Genomic DNA, 16,741 nt, shown 5'->3' with positions numbered 1-16,741 from the left:
TGACAAACTCCTTACCTGCCAGGGGCTCCCTTGGGGAGGGCAGTGGGGACAGGGCAGCCTTCTCCAGCCAGCAAGGAGGACAGCTGCTTCAGACAGAAGCCCACTGCTGGTTCCAGAAGGTTTGACTGTCCAGGGGTGGGGAAGCTCTGTGTCTTCTAGAACCTTCCCAGTAGCTCCTTCCCAAGAGACAGAAGCACAGCCTCGGGTGGGCAGCACCAGAGGTTTGTTGAAGGAATAACGGACGGTGAAGCTGTGCCCTTCGTGGGGGTCCCGATTCAGCCACGCAGGACGACGCTCCGAGTGCTTCCCAACACCAGTCTCGGGCTCATGACCAGGGAGGACACATATCCGGGCTGCTTGCGACCCAGCAGAGACCCGCCCCCTCCCTTGGAGCCAACTCCGCCCATCCTCCCCTGCTGGGGGTCAGGCCGGCAGACACATTTCTCCTGTGGACCCCACTGCCCTGGTCCCAGGTGACTGGGTAAACGCTTGGCCCACTTCCCACTCTGGTTCTCTCGCCATTGACCCTGGAAACAGAACATTCCCACCTCAGAGTGGATGGGGAGTCTGCACTGCTGGTCTGGGGGTTCGCAGCCCATAAGTGAACCCACTGCCCACCAAGACCTTCTAGTGGGAGGGTGTCCTGCCCAGCACCCTCCCCGTGGGGCTCCCGTGAGGTGGACCAGCCGGGGCGTGCTGCCTCAGGCCCACAACGTGAGAGGACGCCCGGGCTGTTGAAGGCTGACCAGGACGTCCCACTGGTGGGCAGAGTCAAGCACAGACACCGAGCACCTGGATGGCGGTGTCCACCACAGAGGTGGATGCACGCCGTGTGCTCAGGAGGGGCTGACGTGTCAAGGAGCAGAATTACACTCCTGCCCTGCTGATCTCAAGGCTGCTCCTGGCAGTGCCCTGGGGGACCAACAGGGCCAGGGGAAAACAAAACCGTCACCAAGGACGATTCGAGGCATTGGCCAATGTGCTTCTTTCCCGCGACCATCTCCTCTCCGTTCATCTCCATCCTTTTGCACAAGAGCCACCGTGGCGGAGACAGCAGGGACCCTCCTGTCCTCACCATCCTCTCTTCCTCCTGGGAAAGGACAGGACTACATTCCCCAGACTCCTTTGCGGTGCCCAGGGCCCGTGTGACTCCGTTGCAGCCAGTGGCATGCTTGGCTGTGAAAGTGGGCCATGTTCCGTTCTGGCAGAGTTCATAGGCTGAAAGGAAACTGGGCCCTGCATGACCTAGTGGAGCAGAGTCCCTGATAGCCCATGCTGGACGTCAACCGAGCAGGCAAGCAACCGTCGAGTTAAGTCTCTGAGAGCCGGGGCTCTTTACCTCAGCCCTCTGCCCTCAAGCAGGCTTCCTGTCTCGGGAGAGGATCATCCGGGCTATATTTCCCATAGGACCGGAGAGAGGGATTCTCCCGTGTCCTCCAGGGCAGGAATGAGGCATTAGGAATCAGGCAATTAGCTGTCCGCGGTGTGCTCCAGGATGGAAGTGTTGGGTGGCGGCTAGAGCTGATTGCTCCCATTATGGGTCTGGTCCCAGGGCACCCAGGAAGTAGCCGGGGTCCTGTCATCTCTCGTGGGCTTGTCCTTCCTCGTGGACACTGTGGCAGCAGCACAGGGTGGAATGATGGAAACACCTCAACAGGCAAAAGTGTGTTTGGCTGGAGGCCGCCATCTCTCTGAAGGAGACTGGAAGGGGGGCAGGAGGTGCCCAAGGACAGAGCTCAGGGATTCGTCTTCTGATGTGCCGAAGAGCATCCTGCAAGCCATCCAGGCCAGGCTGAGCCCCGAGAGAGCAGCTTCCACTTCCGCTCTGTGTGTGTGTGTGTGTGTGTGTGTGTGTGTGTGTCCTGGGCTGCCATAGTGGACTGGAACCGAGGGCTGCCCTCTGGCCTCTCACCAGAAGATGGAGTTGTCGTGGGGCAGACTCTGCATGGTCTCGGTGCTAGCCCAGAGGCTGAGAGACCAAGTCCAGGCCCAGGACCTGGGAAGGAAGCCTGGGGCTCAACTTCTGGAAAACCAGCCGAAGGACGCTCCATGAGCCCAGTTCTCCCCGAGTCCCAGGCGCATGGACGGCAAGTGGCTGTGGCCGTCAGAAGAGTCCTCTAGAGGAGGCGGCTGCATTTCCCCTGCAAGGCTGAGCCTCAGGAGGAAGCGCAAAGCACACGCCCCGTGGGGGGCCTGGTGGGTCCCGCCGAGCCCTGGCACCAGCATGGCGGGGTGCAAAGTCTTCTAGATGCCCCGTAGCAGGGCCTGGTCAGGGGTGTGCTAATCCCCAGGACTGGGCTCTTCTGGGCGGGAACCGTGGACAGCTGGCTCTCTGATTCGGTGTTCATGCCAGTGGATGAAGTCTCATTGCCCACCTGCTCAGGATTCTCCTGCAGTGCCCTGCGGAGCATGACCCCCAGGGCCTCCTGCCTGCTCTGAGACCTCCATCTGCCCACCAGGATGTAGATGACAGGGTTGGCACTGCTGCTCAGGGACATCAAGAGGCGTAATATGCTGACAAACAGCGTCTCCAACTGACCACCCAGCCCTGTGTGATAGATTATGAACCAGAAAGTGATGTAGGGCACCGAGAAGGCCAGGAACACCAGGACCGAGGCCAGGATGACCACGAGCACCCTCGGGGGCCTCTGACGCCACTGCCTGGAACTTCTCTGGATGCGGGCAAAGATGACCAGGCTGGACAGCACCATCAGGGGCATGAAGACCCCCAGGACAAGGATCTTTATGGCTCTTTTCAGGGTGGAGCACTGCGGTTGCCTAGAATGCCTTAACTGCTTGCAGGATAAAGATGCCAGGGTGCCTCCCAGGGTGGACAGCCCCCAGAGCAGGGTGCACACTGTGCTGGACATGTGTTGGGGCCTGTGAAGCCTGAACCAGATGGGGAAGAGGACCGAGAGGCAGCGCTGGCTGCTGATGACTGTCATCAGGCTGATGCATACCGTGTACACCGAAAACTTCACCTTCCTCGTGATCTCAATGGCTTCCATGTCCGTGTCCTGGAAGATGGCCTCTAGAATGATTATGGCGCTCTGGGTGACCAGGAAGAGGAGGTCAGCCACGGCCAGGTTGAGGACGTAGACGCAGAAGGGGTTCCTGTGCATGCGGAAGACCAGCAGCCAGATGACCCAGCCGTTGTCCACCATCCCACACACGGAGGTGACCAAAGCCACGGCGTTGATCGCAACGTAGTCTGTGGCCCACACATCTATCCTGCTGCCCTTGCGGATCTGCACGGAGGTGTTGCTGGAATTCATTCCTATGAAGAAAGGTGGACCGACATGAACATCTATGACCATGCTGCTTCTGTAGTGCCCACCAGCGTGAGGGACGTTGTGGCAATCTATTCAATTTATTTTAGTGCCGGCTCACCATCAAAAGGGTACACACCATGAGAGGGGTGATACCAGGAGGGTAGGGGAAGGTGAGGGCGAAAGCGGGAACCCATCACAAGGATTTACGTATAACCTCCTCCCAGGGGGATGGACAACAGAAAAGTGGGTGAAGGGAGTCATCGGTCGGTGTAAGACATGGAAAAAATAATAATTTATAAATTATCAAGGGTTCTGGAGGAAGGGAGAGTGGGGGAGGGGGGAAATGAGCTGATACCAAGGGCTCAAGTGGAAAGAACATGTTTAGATAATGATGATGGCAACATATGTACAAATGTGCTTGATACAATTGATGTATGGACTGATATAAGAGCTGTAAGAGCCCCCAAGAAATGATTTTTAATAGGAAATATATATAAAAACGATGATGGCAACATAGGTACAAGTGTGCTTGGCACACTTGATTGTGTGATATGTGAATTATATGCCAACCACCACCCACACCCCCAAACTTTAAACATGGTGTGGGGGAGACACCTGACCTCCGTCAAGATTACAAGGGGTGGAGGGAGGAGAATCATTGCATCAATTGCCCAAAGCCGATTCCTGTGCGGAGGTCAGCTACGCCTCCGTCTCCAGCCTCATTTCCCAAATCTGGAACCAGCCCCCCTCTCCACGGCACACTCTGCTTCTCTGCTGGGCTCAACGCCTTGTTTCAGGGGCCACGCAGAACTCCCAGGTCATCCAGTTATGGGGTGCATTAGGGAAGCAGCAGGTTACAATTCAGGCTCAGAAATACTCTGGACACAGTTCTTTGATCAGGAAAACTTTGCCATTGGGCCTGAGCCCTGCCTGCTAAAACCTCAGTGTTCGTGGTTCAAACCCATCAGCTACTCCTTGACCGAGAGATGAGCCTGTTGGATTCCATCAAGATTGACCGGCTTAGAAACCCCAAGAAGCGGGTCGACCCCATCCTGTAGGGTCTCTATGAATTGGAATCCACTCGATGGTAGTGGGTTGGTTTTGTTTGTTTGATGTCACCAGGAGGGACAGGTCTCAGAGGAGCATCCACACTAAGTCAGACAAAGGTGATCTACTTGCAAACAGAAGCCTGTGAAAATGCGATGGATCACAAGAGAGATGCACACAACTGGCTCCCTAACGCACCAGCAATCCCGAAGTCGGCACAGGGCCGGGGGGCATTTCTGTCTGCGGTACACGAGGTCGTCAAGGACCAGAGAAGCTCTTATGGTGGTAACACGCTGATGAGACTCCACAACGCCACGGCGAGCGGTTGCTGACGGTGTTCATCGTGATGGCCCCCCTGTCTCAGATTCAGGAAGGAGGCCTTCACGACCGGTCGAAAAGAAGTGTCCGGAGTGGGACATAGCCCTTGGGCTCAACATCCCTGCCCATTGAACCTCCTCGATCAGCTTTGAGACCATGGGGGATGGGCAGAGGCACCGCAGCAGAACAAAGAGCCAAATCCTGGGAACAGAGTGGTGGATGTGCCAGCCCACCGAGCAAGTAAAGCTGAGTTGCCTTGGGCAGCAGCTGGCTTGGGCAGGGGCTGCCTCTGGGCAGGTCACGGGGGGACCTATGTTGGCTGGTCCCTGGAGCTGGAGCTCAGTGCCTTTGGGCTGAGGTTTATGACAGCGTGGCAGCTCCTTGGGAATGACTGGAAGCCCTGGCAAGCTTTGTGCCACTGCCTGCTGGGGGCAGGGGCCAGATCGAGGTCTGCCTTGTGGACATACTGAGACTATCCTGATTGAAACACTGTGTCCCGAGAATCTGACACCTGACTCGTAACCTGCCGGCTTCCCTAATCAGCCCTATAATGACGAGTTCCGTCTGAGGCCGTCCCAATGAATGGCTGGATTCTACGGAAAAGTAGAGCGCTGTGGGGGGCAGAGGACCATTAGACTGCTTGTCACTCTCGCACAAATTACTGGGGCTCTACGTATTCAGCACCTCACAACTGTATGTTACCTCGGATACTGCTGTCTGTCTTCAAGTTCACTGGTCTTTTCTTTGCGGTTTCTAATCCACACAATACAGTACGGTATTTATAGATTTGTTCTGCGTGTTATATGTTCCGCTCTGGAGGTTTGATTTGGCTCTTACTTCTATATTTCATTTTCCTCATGCGATATGCATGCTTACCTTTAAATCCCTGTGCGTTTTAATCGCAATTATCCCACGCTCCTCGTCTGTAAATCCATCGCGGTGCTCATTTCAGAGTCTCTCATGATCAATTTTATGATGGCTCTATTTTGCAGTTTCTTAACATTTCACACCTTCTTCATGTCTAATCTCATTTGATGAGATCCTGGACATTGTGAATTTTGTACTGTTGACTGTCTGGATTCTGTTGTCTTCCTCTAGGGCAGTGGTTCTCAACCTTCCCAAGGGCATGGCCCTTTCATACAGTTCCTCAGGTGGTGGGGACCCCTCAACCGTAAGATTATTTTTATCGCTACCTCATCACTGTCATTTTGCTACTGTTGTAAATCGGGCGACCCCTGTGAAAGGGTTGTTTGAGCCCCAAAGGGGTCCAGACCCACAGGTTGAGAACCATGAGAGACTCAGACGTCAGCACAGCACTGAGGGGGGCACTGTGTCTCATTCTGCTGTACATGGGTCACTATGAGCCTCAGCGGATTCGGTGGTGCGTTGGCACACCGCCACCCACCGCCACGACGACACTACTCAACGTTTCTGTTTTGTTTGGTTGTTGGTTTTACAGAAGCCAGAAAGGAAGGCCGATCCTACCGAGAAAGAGACACTCTCTCTCTGCCCTCACCAGGGGGGATGCTGTTCTCCGGGGAGACAGAGCGGACGGACCCACAGAAGCAGAGAGTTTCAGTGGTAACAACAAGCAGAGAGACTGTGACAACGGTCAGCTAGAACCTTCTAGCAACGCCTCCTATCGATGACAGGGCAGAACACAGCGGGTGGTTTCTGAGGCCCCCTGGGTGGGGGGGACCCTCACCGAGGACCCTCAGGATGCTCTGGCGATCATCAGCCGTGGAGCCGAAGGAGCCCAGGGACCTGTTGATGGACTTTGCTGAGGAGTGAGGATAGACGTAATGGCTCTCTAAGAGCGTCACTAGCTCATGTTTGTGTGCCGTGGGAGAGGCCCAGGGGAGAAGGAGTCACTGCAGGAGGGGTGGCCTTGGGGTGCAAGGTGGGGGAAGGCCCCAGGGCTCAGCAGGGTGGGGCTCAGGAAGTAGCTGGGAGACACTGTGGGAGGAGTCAGGGTGGGGTTCACAGGCTGTGGGGGAGGAGGGTGGGGTTGTGAGTGTGGAGGAGGATGGAGGATGGGGGTAGAGAATACTGCCCGTTATCAGGCTCCTCCTGTCTCGGTGACAACAGAATGGATGTCAAGTGTTGGGACCGGGCAGTGGCCCCAGAGACCTGGTGCTGCCCTCATGGTCGCACGTCTCTTCTTGAACCTGCCACCCCCATGGGGAGTCCACGCCAGCGGGTACAGTTCTGGCATTAGGTTTGCTGTCCGTCCCCACCCCAGACCCCAAGGGGCCAGGGGGACCCTGGAAAGGAAGGACTGTGACTGTCACTCCTGCAGAGAACAGGCCACCTGTTCCATGGGTGTTGTTCATGGTGTGTCCCCAAGGACAGAGACCCCATAAGGAGGGTATTAAGGCCCCCACCTTTGCTCCCTGACTCCTCCAGTGTGGCTCCCTGCGGCCCTGCTGCTGGTCCCCGCTGGTCCCAGCCCCACTGCCGCTACAGATGGAGGCGCCTGTGTGCCAGGATCTGGGCAAGGGGCCATGGATGGGAGAGGTAAGTTTGACCATCCTGGTTTGTGAAGGTCAAGGCAAGGGATCATATGGCGGAGATCCTGCCCAGGGACCCAGGTTGCATCTCACAACAGAGACGTCCATCTGGGCCAGCTGTAAGGCACATGCTATGACCCACCTGCTCTCCTGCCCCTCCTGAGAAACAGAGAGAGAGAGAGAGAGAGAGAGAGAGAGAGAGAGAGAGAGAGAGAGAGAGAGAGAGAGAGAGAGAATGGACTCACCAGATTCCAGGGTCCCGGATGCAGGGAAGCCTTGATCTCAGCTCACGCTGCGTCTTGTCCCGGCTCAGCCTGAGCCTGGTATGCCTCCCTGGTCAGGACCATCCTGAGCTAGTTTATGGTCTCTGAGGCCCCAGTGAGCCCTGAGTGGGTCCCTCGGTGAAGTGGAAGGGGGTGTGATTATGCTCTCCTGGCTGGGAGTTTGTATAAGTACTTGAGCCTTTCTGCCCCACGTGGGTGCTAGAACCCTTCCTGGCTGGCTGGGGGCTAATAGACTGACCATGCGTTCTGCCCAGCGGCCATAGACTGCAGGGAAATGCAGGCAGAGAATGGCCCAGTGTTGCCTGTCCGTTGGGTGCGTCCCTCCTGGGACAGCCTGGGCCCCAGAGCATTAGGGCCCCAGCGCTGGGGTGGAAAGGCAGGCTCCGGAGGAGGAAGAGGCACTCTGGTCCAGGAAGACCATTATGAGGACACCTGGCTGAGTGCTTTGCTGATGGGCTTGTGTTGGAGGCGGATGTAGCTCTCTGGAGGATGGGGGTGGATGGAGCACTGGACAGAGAGTTGTCGGGCCTTATTTCGAGACCAGGCCCATTCTTCATTCGCTGAATAACTGACCTCTCTGAGCCTCAAAGCCAGTGGCCGTCCAGTATGTCCCGACTCACCTGGCCCCGTGTTCGTCAGCGGGTTTCCGGCGGCTGATTGCTCAGACACAGATCTCCGGCTTTCCTTCTGCAGCACCGCTTGGGGGACTCGGACCGCGGGCACCTCCCGGGGCCCCCTGAGCCTCAGGGGCCTTATGCTTCCTGATGGATTCCGGATGGATAGACAGGCCCTGGGATCCAGCCGCTGCTGGGACCCACCCTCCCACGAGCCACGCCATTCCCCGCGCCCAGGGATGCGTGTGTGCGATGTTGAGGGCGGGGTGGGTCCGCTCCCATTGGGTTCTTGTCCCTTGCCAGCGACAGCCGCGGCCGGAGGAGGAAGGCGGTAGGACGCTGACAAGCAGAGTCAGGATACCGAATGTCGTCCTCCGGTGCAGTGGACTAGGTGGGGGTGGGCGGGGACCAGCAGCGAGGCTGGCAAGGCTGTGTTTTTGCCGGGAACCACCACACTGGTGGTGGTGTGGCTCCCCGAGGCAGACGTTCCCCCAGGAGTTTGCATTTTGTGAACGGTGCTCTGGACTGTTCCGCGTGGTCCTCAGAGGCTAGCGTGGCCCCCTGCTCTTCGTATTCTTTGAGAACCTTGGTTTTTAGAGCTGTGGGAGGCTTGCGGGAGAATATTGCGGTTTTCATGTCTCCACTCCTTGGACACAGCTTCTCTTGTTATACATAGGCTGCTTTCCTTTGAAACACTTGTTAAAATAGAAGGCATGATAAGGACACGTTCTTATTCACTCCATCCTAGAGTTCGCATTTGGCCACGACAGGCACCACAACCAGCCTAGTCAGGACCACCACCCACACGAACCGCAGCCAGGACCCCCTGACAACAGCTCCAAGACCACCACCATCATACCGGCCACGACAACGAGGACAGTCACAGTGACCGCCCCCTAACGATGACCCCCACCTCGAATCCCAAGGCAACTACCACCACGCTAAGGCCCACCACCGCCGCCGCCGCCGCCGCCACCACCACCACCACCACCGCCGCCGCCACCACCACCACGGGGACAGCCTGGCAGTTAACAAACACCAGCCCATTGGCATGCCGGTGACCACTGCGGGAGTCCCACCATCTCGTGTCAGCTAGAAATCAGTGGAACTTGTCAATCAGGGACAGACAGGAGCACAGCCTCTGGTGGGCAGCACCAGAGGTTTGTTGAAGGAATAACGGACGGTGAAGTTGTGCCCTTCGTGGCGTCCCGATTCAGTCACACAGAAGGACTTCTGAGTGCTTACCAACACCAGTCTCGGGCTCATGACCAGGGAGGACACATATCGGGGCTGCTTGCGACCCAGCAGAGACCCGCCCCCTCCCTTGGAGCCAACTCCGCCCATCCTCCCCTGCTGGGGGTCAGGCCGGCGGCCACGTTTCTCCTGTGGACCCCACTGCCCTGGTCCCAGGTGACTGGGTAAACGCTTGGCCCACTTCCCACTCTGGTTCTCTCGCCATTGACCCTGGAACCAGAACCGAGGGCCAAGGCCGGCTCTCTGTGGGGCTGGGCTGGGGCAGGAGAATGTGGGGTCTTTGGAGCCTTTCTCCTTGGGGGGTGGGGGTGGGGATGAGGGGAGAGAGGATGAGAGACACGTGCAGAGACATAGGAGGTGAGAGCAAGGGAGGGAGTGTCCTGGGATTCACACGCCCCTTCCTTTCCTGGAACATTCTGGTGGCTTCCAGAAGGGACGGCACAGCAGGCCTGACTCCTTCGGGTTGGGCTTGGGTTGGTTTGTCAGTATCGTCCTTGTGGACTGTGCCTTTCCGCCAAAACTCTGATGGTGACCAGTGGGGGACACACAGGAAGAGCAGCATCCGGTGTGGGGGAGGGAAGTGGCAATCAGCGCCCTGAGGGGGGCAGCCCTAAGGTGGTTGTCCTCCCCCTAGGAGCCCTGCTTCCTCTCTGAGTCAGGGCCTGGTCAATGCCACCTCCTCCAGGAAGCCTCCCCACCTTCTCCGTCTTCAGGCTTCAGTCCCCGGGTCAGCGGGAAGCGCTCCCAGCCCCGCCCTTCACAGGGGATGATTTGGTTTGTCACAGGGGATGAGCTCTCCGAGGGGGAGAGAAACGAGTGTCGTGCCTGCTTCTCGCAGTTGCTGCAAACACAGCCTGGCAGCCTCCCCGGGTGGTCCTCTGCTCCAGGGAATGCTTTGCTGCTTGAATTGCCAGGGCGTCCAGGGCCACTGTCTCCCGGCTGAGCACTCAACCCGACTACAATGGTGTGGTGTCCATGCTGAGTCATGATAAGCCTACAGGACGGAGCAGCTCTGCGCCGTCCCGTCAGCGCTCTGGAGACTGTAAATCTGGACAGAATCAGAGTGCCACAACTTCCTACTGTGGAGCAGATGATGGGGTGCAGGCTAGCAGCTCTGCGTATACCCCACTGAGCCACCAGGCCTCCCTGCATTGCCCGTGGGGCTCCCATGAGGTGGACCAGGCCGGGGCGTGCTGCTTCAGGCCCACACGTGAGAGGACGCCCGGGCTGTTGAAGGCTGACCAGGTCGTCCCACCGGCAGGCAGAGTCAAGCACAGACACCGAGCACCTGGATGGCGGCGTCCACCACAGAGGTGGACGCACGCCGCGTGCTCAGGAGGGGCTGACGTGTCAAGGAGCAGAATTGCACTCCTGCTCTGCTGATCTCAAGGCTTCCCTGGCAGTGCCCTGCAGGACCAACAGGGCCAGGGGAAAACAAAACCGTCACCAAGGACAATTAGAGAGATTGACCAATGTGCTTCTTTCCCATGACCATCTCCCCTCCATTCATCTCTGTCCTTTAGCACAAGAGCCACCGTGGCGGAGACAGCAGGGACCCTCCTGTTCTTGCCATCCTCTCTTCCTCCTGGGAAAGGACAGGACTACATTCCCCAGACTCCTTTGCGGTGCCCAGGGGCCGTGTGACTCCGTTGCAGCCAGTGGCATGCTTGGCTGTGAAAGTCGACCATGTTTGCGCCTGGCCGAGGGTGCTCAGGAGGAAAGAAACCAGAGCGCCATGTGAGCCTGTGGAGCAGAGCTCCCGAGAACCATGTATGACCCACGTGGCACGATGACTGAAGAAGAGAGCACTCGTGTGCTAAGTACCTGAGTTTTGTGCTTTGTGCCCCGGCACTTTGCGCTGGAGCAGGCTCGTTCTCTCAGAGGAGATAATCACAGTTATGATTCCCACTGGATGGGAGAGGGTGCTAGGAGTCAGGCAATTATGTGTCCACGGGCGTCTCTGCGGTTGCTCCTTCAGGATGGGTGACCTAGGGGGTTGGCTGGTGTTGCTTGTGTTCATTCGGCTCCTCTGGTGCCCAGGAAGCAGAGGGGAGCCTCCGTGGCTGCCCTCTCCAAGGGAGGCCCTTCTCCCAGGACTGACTGAGTGAGAGACCCTGGGTTCCACCCCACCCTCGGAGTTCCTCCCACCTGGACATTGTATGCCAGCACCTTGATGTGGGATGAGAGAAACCAGACCTTAGTCCGGGTGGACGAGAGAAACAAACCCAGAGACACTCATATGTGTATCAGAAAGAGCTTTCTATGCAAGAGCAATTGCATATTGGGAAAACATCCCAAACCCAGTCCAGATCAAGTCCATAAGTCCAACATTAGTCCATATGTCCGATACCAGTCTATAAAGTCCTCGTCAGATTCACAGAATGCATGCAACGATGCTGAATGCAGGAAGATCACAGGACAGTGGGTGGGAAGTCTGGTGAATCCAGTGGCGGTAGAAACATCTCAGCGCTGCTGTGGGTCTCCACATGGCTCCTCCAGCTCCAGGGCTCTGGCTGCCATCAGCCTGGCTCCATGTGGCTTGTCAACAGGGTGTCTCGCAGGGAGGCAAGTAGATAGTCTGTGTGTACCTGGCCTCCAGGGAGCTATTTATCTCCGTGGTGCCTCCAAATGAGGTAATCAAACTGTGACCTGATCGACAGGCTAGGCTCCACCCCTTCACTCTGAATCCTCTCAAATTGACACCAGATTACATAACTACCACAGGTGTCAAGAAGCAAACATGGTTCAGTGAAGGGTTCACCCCTCGCCAGGGTGCCGACCAAGCCTTAAGCCCTCAACAGTGTCCGAGAACTCGACATGACTGGTGGACCTGGTTTGTGGGCTGGAAGTTTATTGGGTCATGGGAATCTTTCAAAAGGAACAACAAATAACGTTCCAAATACAAGATTAAATATGACAATGAGTATGAGGAAGAAAATGCCTAAAGAAATCATTCATTGCAGCCAGACGACCCAGATCATAAATTTCACAAGGTACCTGCGACACCATGCGCTCTTTAACCCATGCACTGCCAAGCAATTCTTTGTCATCTATGTCTAGTTTCCAGTTTGCGTGCTGCTGTGGCTTCCCCGTACACATGCATTCTGCAATGGTTTCTGCAGGGAGAGTACCAAACAGATCAGTTGGCATGTCCAGGTCGATTTAGACTCATTGTTAAATACTGAGAGTTGGGGTGCTGGAATGGGCAGCTTCACATGCACATACAGCCACAGGGCCCGGCTGGCTCCTTGGTCAGTGGTGTCTGCAAACCGGAAGAATGGTCAGATGTCTTTTACCCAGTTTCCACCTAGGTGTGTTGGGTGACCACGCCCCCGTGGCAAGCTCGTGTGCACTCTGACCGGCGGGGGTGGGGGGGACTGCTGTGCGGGCTCAGCATCCGGGACAGGCCAGTCCTCCAAGTCACATGTGTGAAGACTGGAGGGGTTGCCTGTCCGCTCGGCCTCCTCATGTTTCCAGTCTTGTGTCCTCCCCCACTGCCCACTACCCATCCACGTCTGGTGACACAGGCCCGTGGGGATACGATACCCTGCCCTGTTCTGCTCCTCTGGGGCAGGTGAGCTGACTCTGTGGGCAGTGGGGACAAGCCTGGAAGGTGCTTATGCATGGAGTTGGCTGGCCAGAGTCTCATGACACACACAAGTGACTGTGAACAGCAGATGCACCCCGCGCCCAGCCCCAGCCCAATTACAGGTGTCCTCGATCCGGTGCAGCAGGATGGAGGCTTGTGGAGAGAGGAATTTCCCTTCCCATCGACACATTTCCTGTGGCCGCCATCACTCCATAGAGCTGACTCCGCCCTCTAAGCAGAAGATGCAGTCCTTGGGGGTGCAGACTCTCCATGGCCCCAGCTTCTCATGACGAGGCTGAAGGTACAAGTCTACCCAATGGGCCTCAGAAGGCCGATCTTGCGGAACGACTTCTGGAAAATCAGCTGTTGGTAACCCTCTGGGACCTAGTTCTCCCCCAACTGACACAGTGCTGCTGGAGTCCCCATTGGACGGACAGTAAGTGGACCTGGCCGTCAGAATGGCCCCTCTAGAGGAGGCAGCTACATTTCCCCTGCAAGGCTGAGCCTCAGGAGGAGGCCCAGAGCACACGCTCTGTGGGGGGGGGGGGGGGCTGGTGGGCGCCCAGGAGCAGTGACACCAGCATGGCAGTTTCCCAGTCTTCTGGGCCCCCAATATCAGAGTCACAGCCTTGTGGACAGGCTAATCTCCAGATCTGGGCTAACTGGGGCAGCCTCGCTGGGTGGCTGGGCCTCAGAGACCGTATCACCGACAGCTATAGAGGACGTCTCCTTGCTGGGCCCCTCACAAGTCTCCTGCAGCGCCCTGTCGAGAATGGCCCCCAGGACTTCCCGCTGGCTCTTGGTCTTCTTCCTGCCCACCAGGATGTAGATGATGGGGTTGGCGCTGCTACTCAGGGACATGGAAAGGTGTAATATGCTGACGTGCAGATTCTTCACCCAGCGGTTCACCGTTATCCGCTCGGTGAGCCAGTGAGTGACGCAAGGCACCGAGAAGACCAGGAACACCAGGACCGAGGTCAGGATGACCACGAGCACCCTTGGGGGCCTCCGTTGCCACCGCCTGGAACTTCTCCAGATGTGGACAAAGAGGACCAGACTGGACAGAATCATCAGGGGTGTCAAGATGCCCAGGATGAGCACGCTCCCAATGGTTTTCAAGGTTGAGCACCACGGTTGGGCAGAATCCCTGAACTGGTTACAGAGGAAGGACGCCAGGATGTGCACCAGGATGTTCAACCCCCAGAGCAGGGCGCACACCCCGGAGGACGTGTGCTGGGGCCTGTGGAGCCTGTACCACATGGGGAAGAGGACCCCGAGGCAGCGCTGCAGGCTGATGGCCACCAGCAGGCTCATGCTCATCATGTACGCCGAGTACTTCACCTTCCGCAGCATCTCGGCGGCCTCCGTGTCCTTGACCAGGAAGATGATTTCAGGGCCCACCATGGAGATCTGGCAGACCAGGATGAGGAGGTCCGCCGCGGCCAGGTTGAGCACGTAGACGCAGAAGGGGTTCCTCCTCACGCGGAAGGCCAGCAGCCAGATGACCCAGACGTTGCCCACCGTGCCACACCCGCAGGTGAGCAAGACCACACCGTGGATCACGACATAGTCTGTGGACAACACGTCTGTCCCCGTGGTGGCGTTGGGGTTCGGCTCGGAGGTCTCGCTCCGGTTCATCCCTAGAGAAGGAAAGGGGACCAACAAGGACATTGGTGTCACGCAGACCATGACGATCCTGCAGCCCCCTCCCTCCCCTGGAGCCACGAATGCGGGGTGCTCCACTCGGCGACTTTGACCAGAGATTCTGAGGAAGGGTTCCACTCCTCCCCCACCCCCTGCATGCACCCGGGCCTCCGTCCCACCCCGCTTGGTATCCTTCATCAAGCTAGAGCAGCGGTTCTCAGCCTGTGGGTCGTGACCCCTGGGGGCGGGGGGAGTCAAACAACCCTTTCACAGGGGTCACCTAAGACACATATTTCCCATGATCTTAGGATCTGAGACACCGCTCCTCTATCCATCTCCAAGCGGATCTGTCCACATGCAGATACGCCCACCTGTGAGTACCCGGCGTGAAGACTGTTACCCATGCTACACCACACTTCGAGACGAAATTTCATTTATTTGTGATTACAAAGGAGTATTTCACAGTATAGAATGACACATTGTTTCTGTGATGCATCAGGAAGCTTTCACGATGTTCCATTGGTAACAATGAAAATACATCCTGCCGATCAGACATTGACATGACGATTCATCGCAGTAGCAAAATGACAGTGAGGAAGTAGCAACGAAAATAATTTGTGGTTGGGGGTCACCACTGCATGAGGACCTGTGTGAGAGGGGCGCAGCGCGAGGAGGGTGGGGAACCGCTGGCTGGAGGTTCCCATATTTCAATGTGTCACCCTGTGTGGGCTTTTAGAGGACCTTGGGGCAGCAGCCAGCTTTACCCTTTCTCCAGTCCGTCTTCCCACCTTGTGGACCGGCGACAGATCTCCCGCCCACAGGGCCGGGTCAGTGGCCTCCCTCCACCTGCGCCACACCTTGCCTTTCAGCCACGGAACCCTCCACGGAGCTGGTCCCCTCCCCATCCCTGCGCTCCCCGCCCCTCTCAGGGGCCTCTGCTCTGCCTCCTCCTGGCACATCTTGCCGGGAGTCTGTACATCTGTATAAGTTGAAGGTCATGCCACAGGAAGCACCCTCCATGACCTTTGGCTTCTGAGGGGACCCTGGGCTGACCCGGCCTCTGTCCTGCTCTGGAAACTTCCCCAGAGCTCTTTAACCTCCCCAGCTCTTTTGCGGTCCAGCGCCTCAATGAGGCCAGCCACCTGCCCGATGTCATCTGTCTTGCTCGCTGCAGTCTCTGGTCATGGCCCTCGGCCACTGTCTCTGTGGCTGTGACTCCGCCCCCTTCCCCTCCCCCAACCCCCCCCCCCCCCCCGCCACTGTCCAGAAGTGCTTCTGGTTTACAGAAATGTCATTTGGGATTTCTTTGGAAAAAACAGAATCCATGTTGTCCCTTTATTAGCTTTGTTTGGGGGGCGGGGCATGTGGCTCCCCTCTCCTAGAAGAGCTTAGGACAGATAGGCCCAGTCCTCCCCGGGGCATCTCAGGGACCCTGGGGGCCGCTGTCTGGATGCAGGCGGGAGCTGGAGCCTCTCATGTGGACTCCTGGTCTCCAGGATCGTGAGCAGACGCCTGTTGCTGTGGGTTTGAAAGGCACCCGCCTGTGGGGGGAGGGGCTCTGTGCAGGCAGGGGGTTGGTGGAGAAGGAAAACCAAAGCTGTCCTGGAGGAAGTGCAGCCAGAACGCCCCCCCTCGCTCCCCCCCTTAGGAGTAGAGGGCGGCGAGCCATCAGCTCATGTAGTAGGGTCCGCTCGCCGGGGGACCCTTCCCTGGAGAAGGACATCACCATGGGGCAGTAGAGGGCCGGTGTCCAGGAGGAGAGCCTCCACGGGGGACGGGTACAGGGACTGCCATTAGAGACTCCAGCACAGCGCCAGTTGTGAGACTGGGGCAGGTTGGTCGGTGTGTGCCGCTGCCGTGCTGCGGCCAGAAGGGACTCTATGGCCCAACAACAACAACCACAAACATGACACTTGGCAGTATCTTTGTGACAGCTGTGGTGGCACTGGATACCCAGACTACGTAGAAAGAAACACTGCTCCTGCCTCCCTCCCTCCCTCCCTCCCTCCCACCCAAGGATCATGCTCTCCCGGGGACAGAGCCCTTGATTGAGAAGACACGGTGTGAACAGGGTGTTCCAGATGGTGATGGCTGGGAGAGAGACTGGGGCAACTGTGAGATAGAAGCTTCTAGAAATGACGCCTCTAGACAGCAGGGCAGAACACAGGGTGGGTGGTCTCTGAGGCCCCTAGGAGGTGGGACCCTCAAC

General features: G+C 57.5%; 2 protein-coding genes across 2 annotated transcripts; both read right to left on the bottom strand.

The window, feature by feature from the left end:
• Positions 1 to 2,156: 2,156 nt before the first annotated feature.
• On the bottom strand, positions 2,157 to 3,275 carry LOC142445479 (mas-related G-protein coupled receptor member D-like). Its single transcript, XM_075547363.1, has one exon. The coding sequence runs from the start codon at positions 3,273 to 3,275 to the stop codon at positions 2,157 to 2,159; it is 1,119 nt and encodes a 372-aa protein (XP_075403478.1).
• A 10,234-nt stretch (positions 3,276 to 13,509) lies between these two features.
• LOC142445436 (mas-related G-protein coupled receptor member D-like) lies at positions 13,510 to 14,577 on the bottom strand. The gene has a single exon (XM_075547266.1). It carries the CDS (start codon positions 14,575 to 14,577, stop codon positions 13,510 to 13,512), a length of 1,068 nt encoding a protein of 355 aa, XP_075403381.1.
• Between the last annotated feature and the right edge of the window lie 2,164 nt (positions 14,578 to 16,741).

Source organism: Tenrec ecaudatus, chromosome 4, assembly GCF_050624435.1.
Source record: "Tenrec ecaudatus isolate mTenEca1 chromosome 4, mTenEca1.hap1, whole genome shotgun sequence".
NCBI lineage: Eukaryota > Metazoa > Chordata > Mammalia > Afrosoricida > Tenrecidae > Tenrec > Tenrec ecaudatus.
This window is presented reverse-complemented; position numbering and strand designations above follow the sequence as displayed.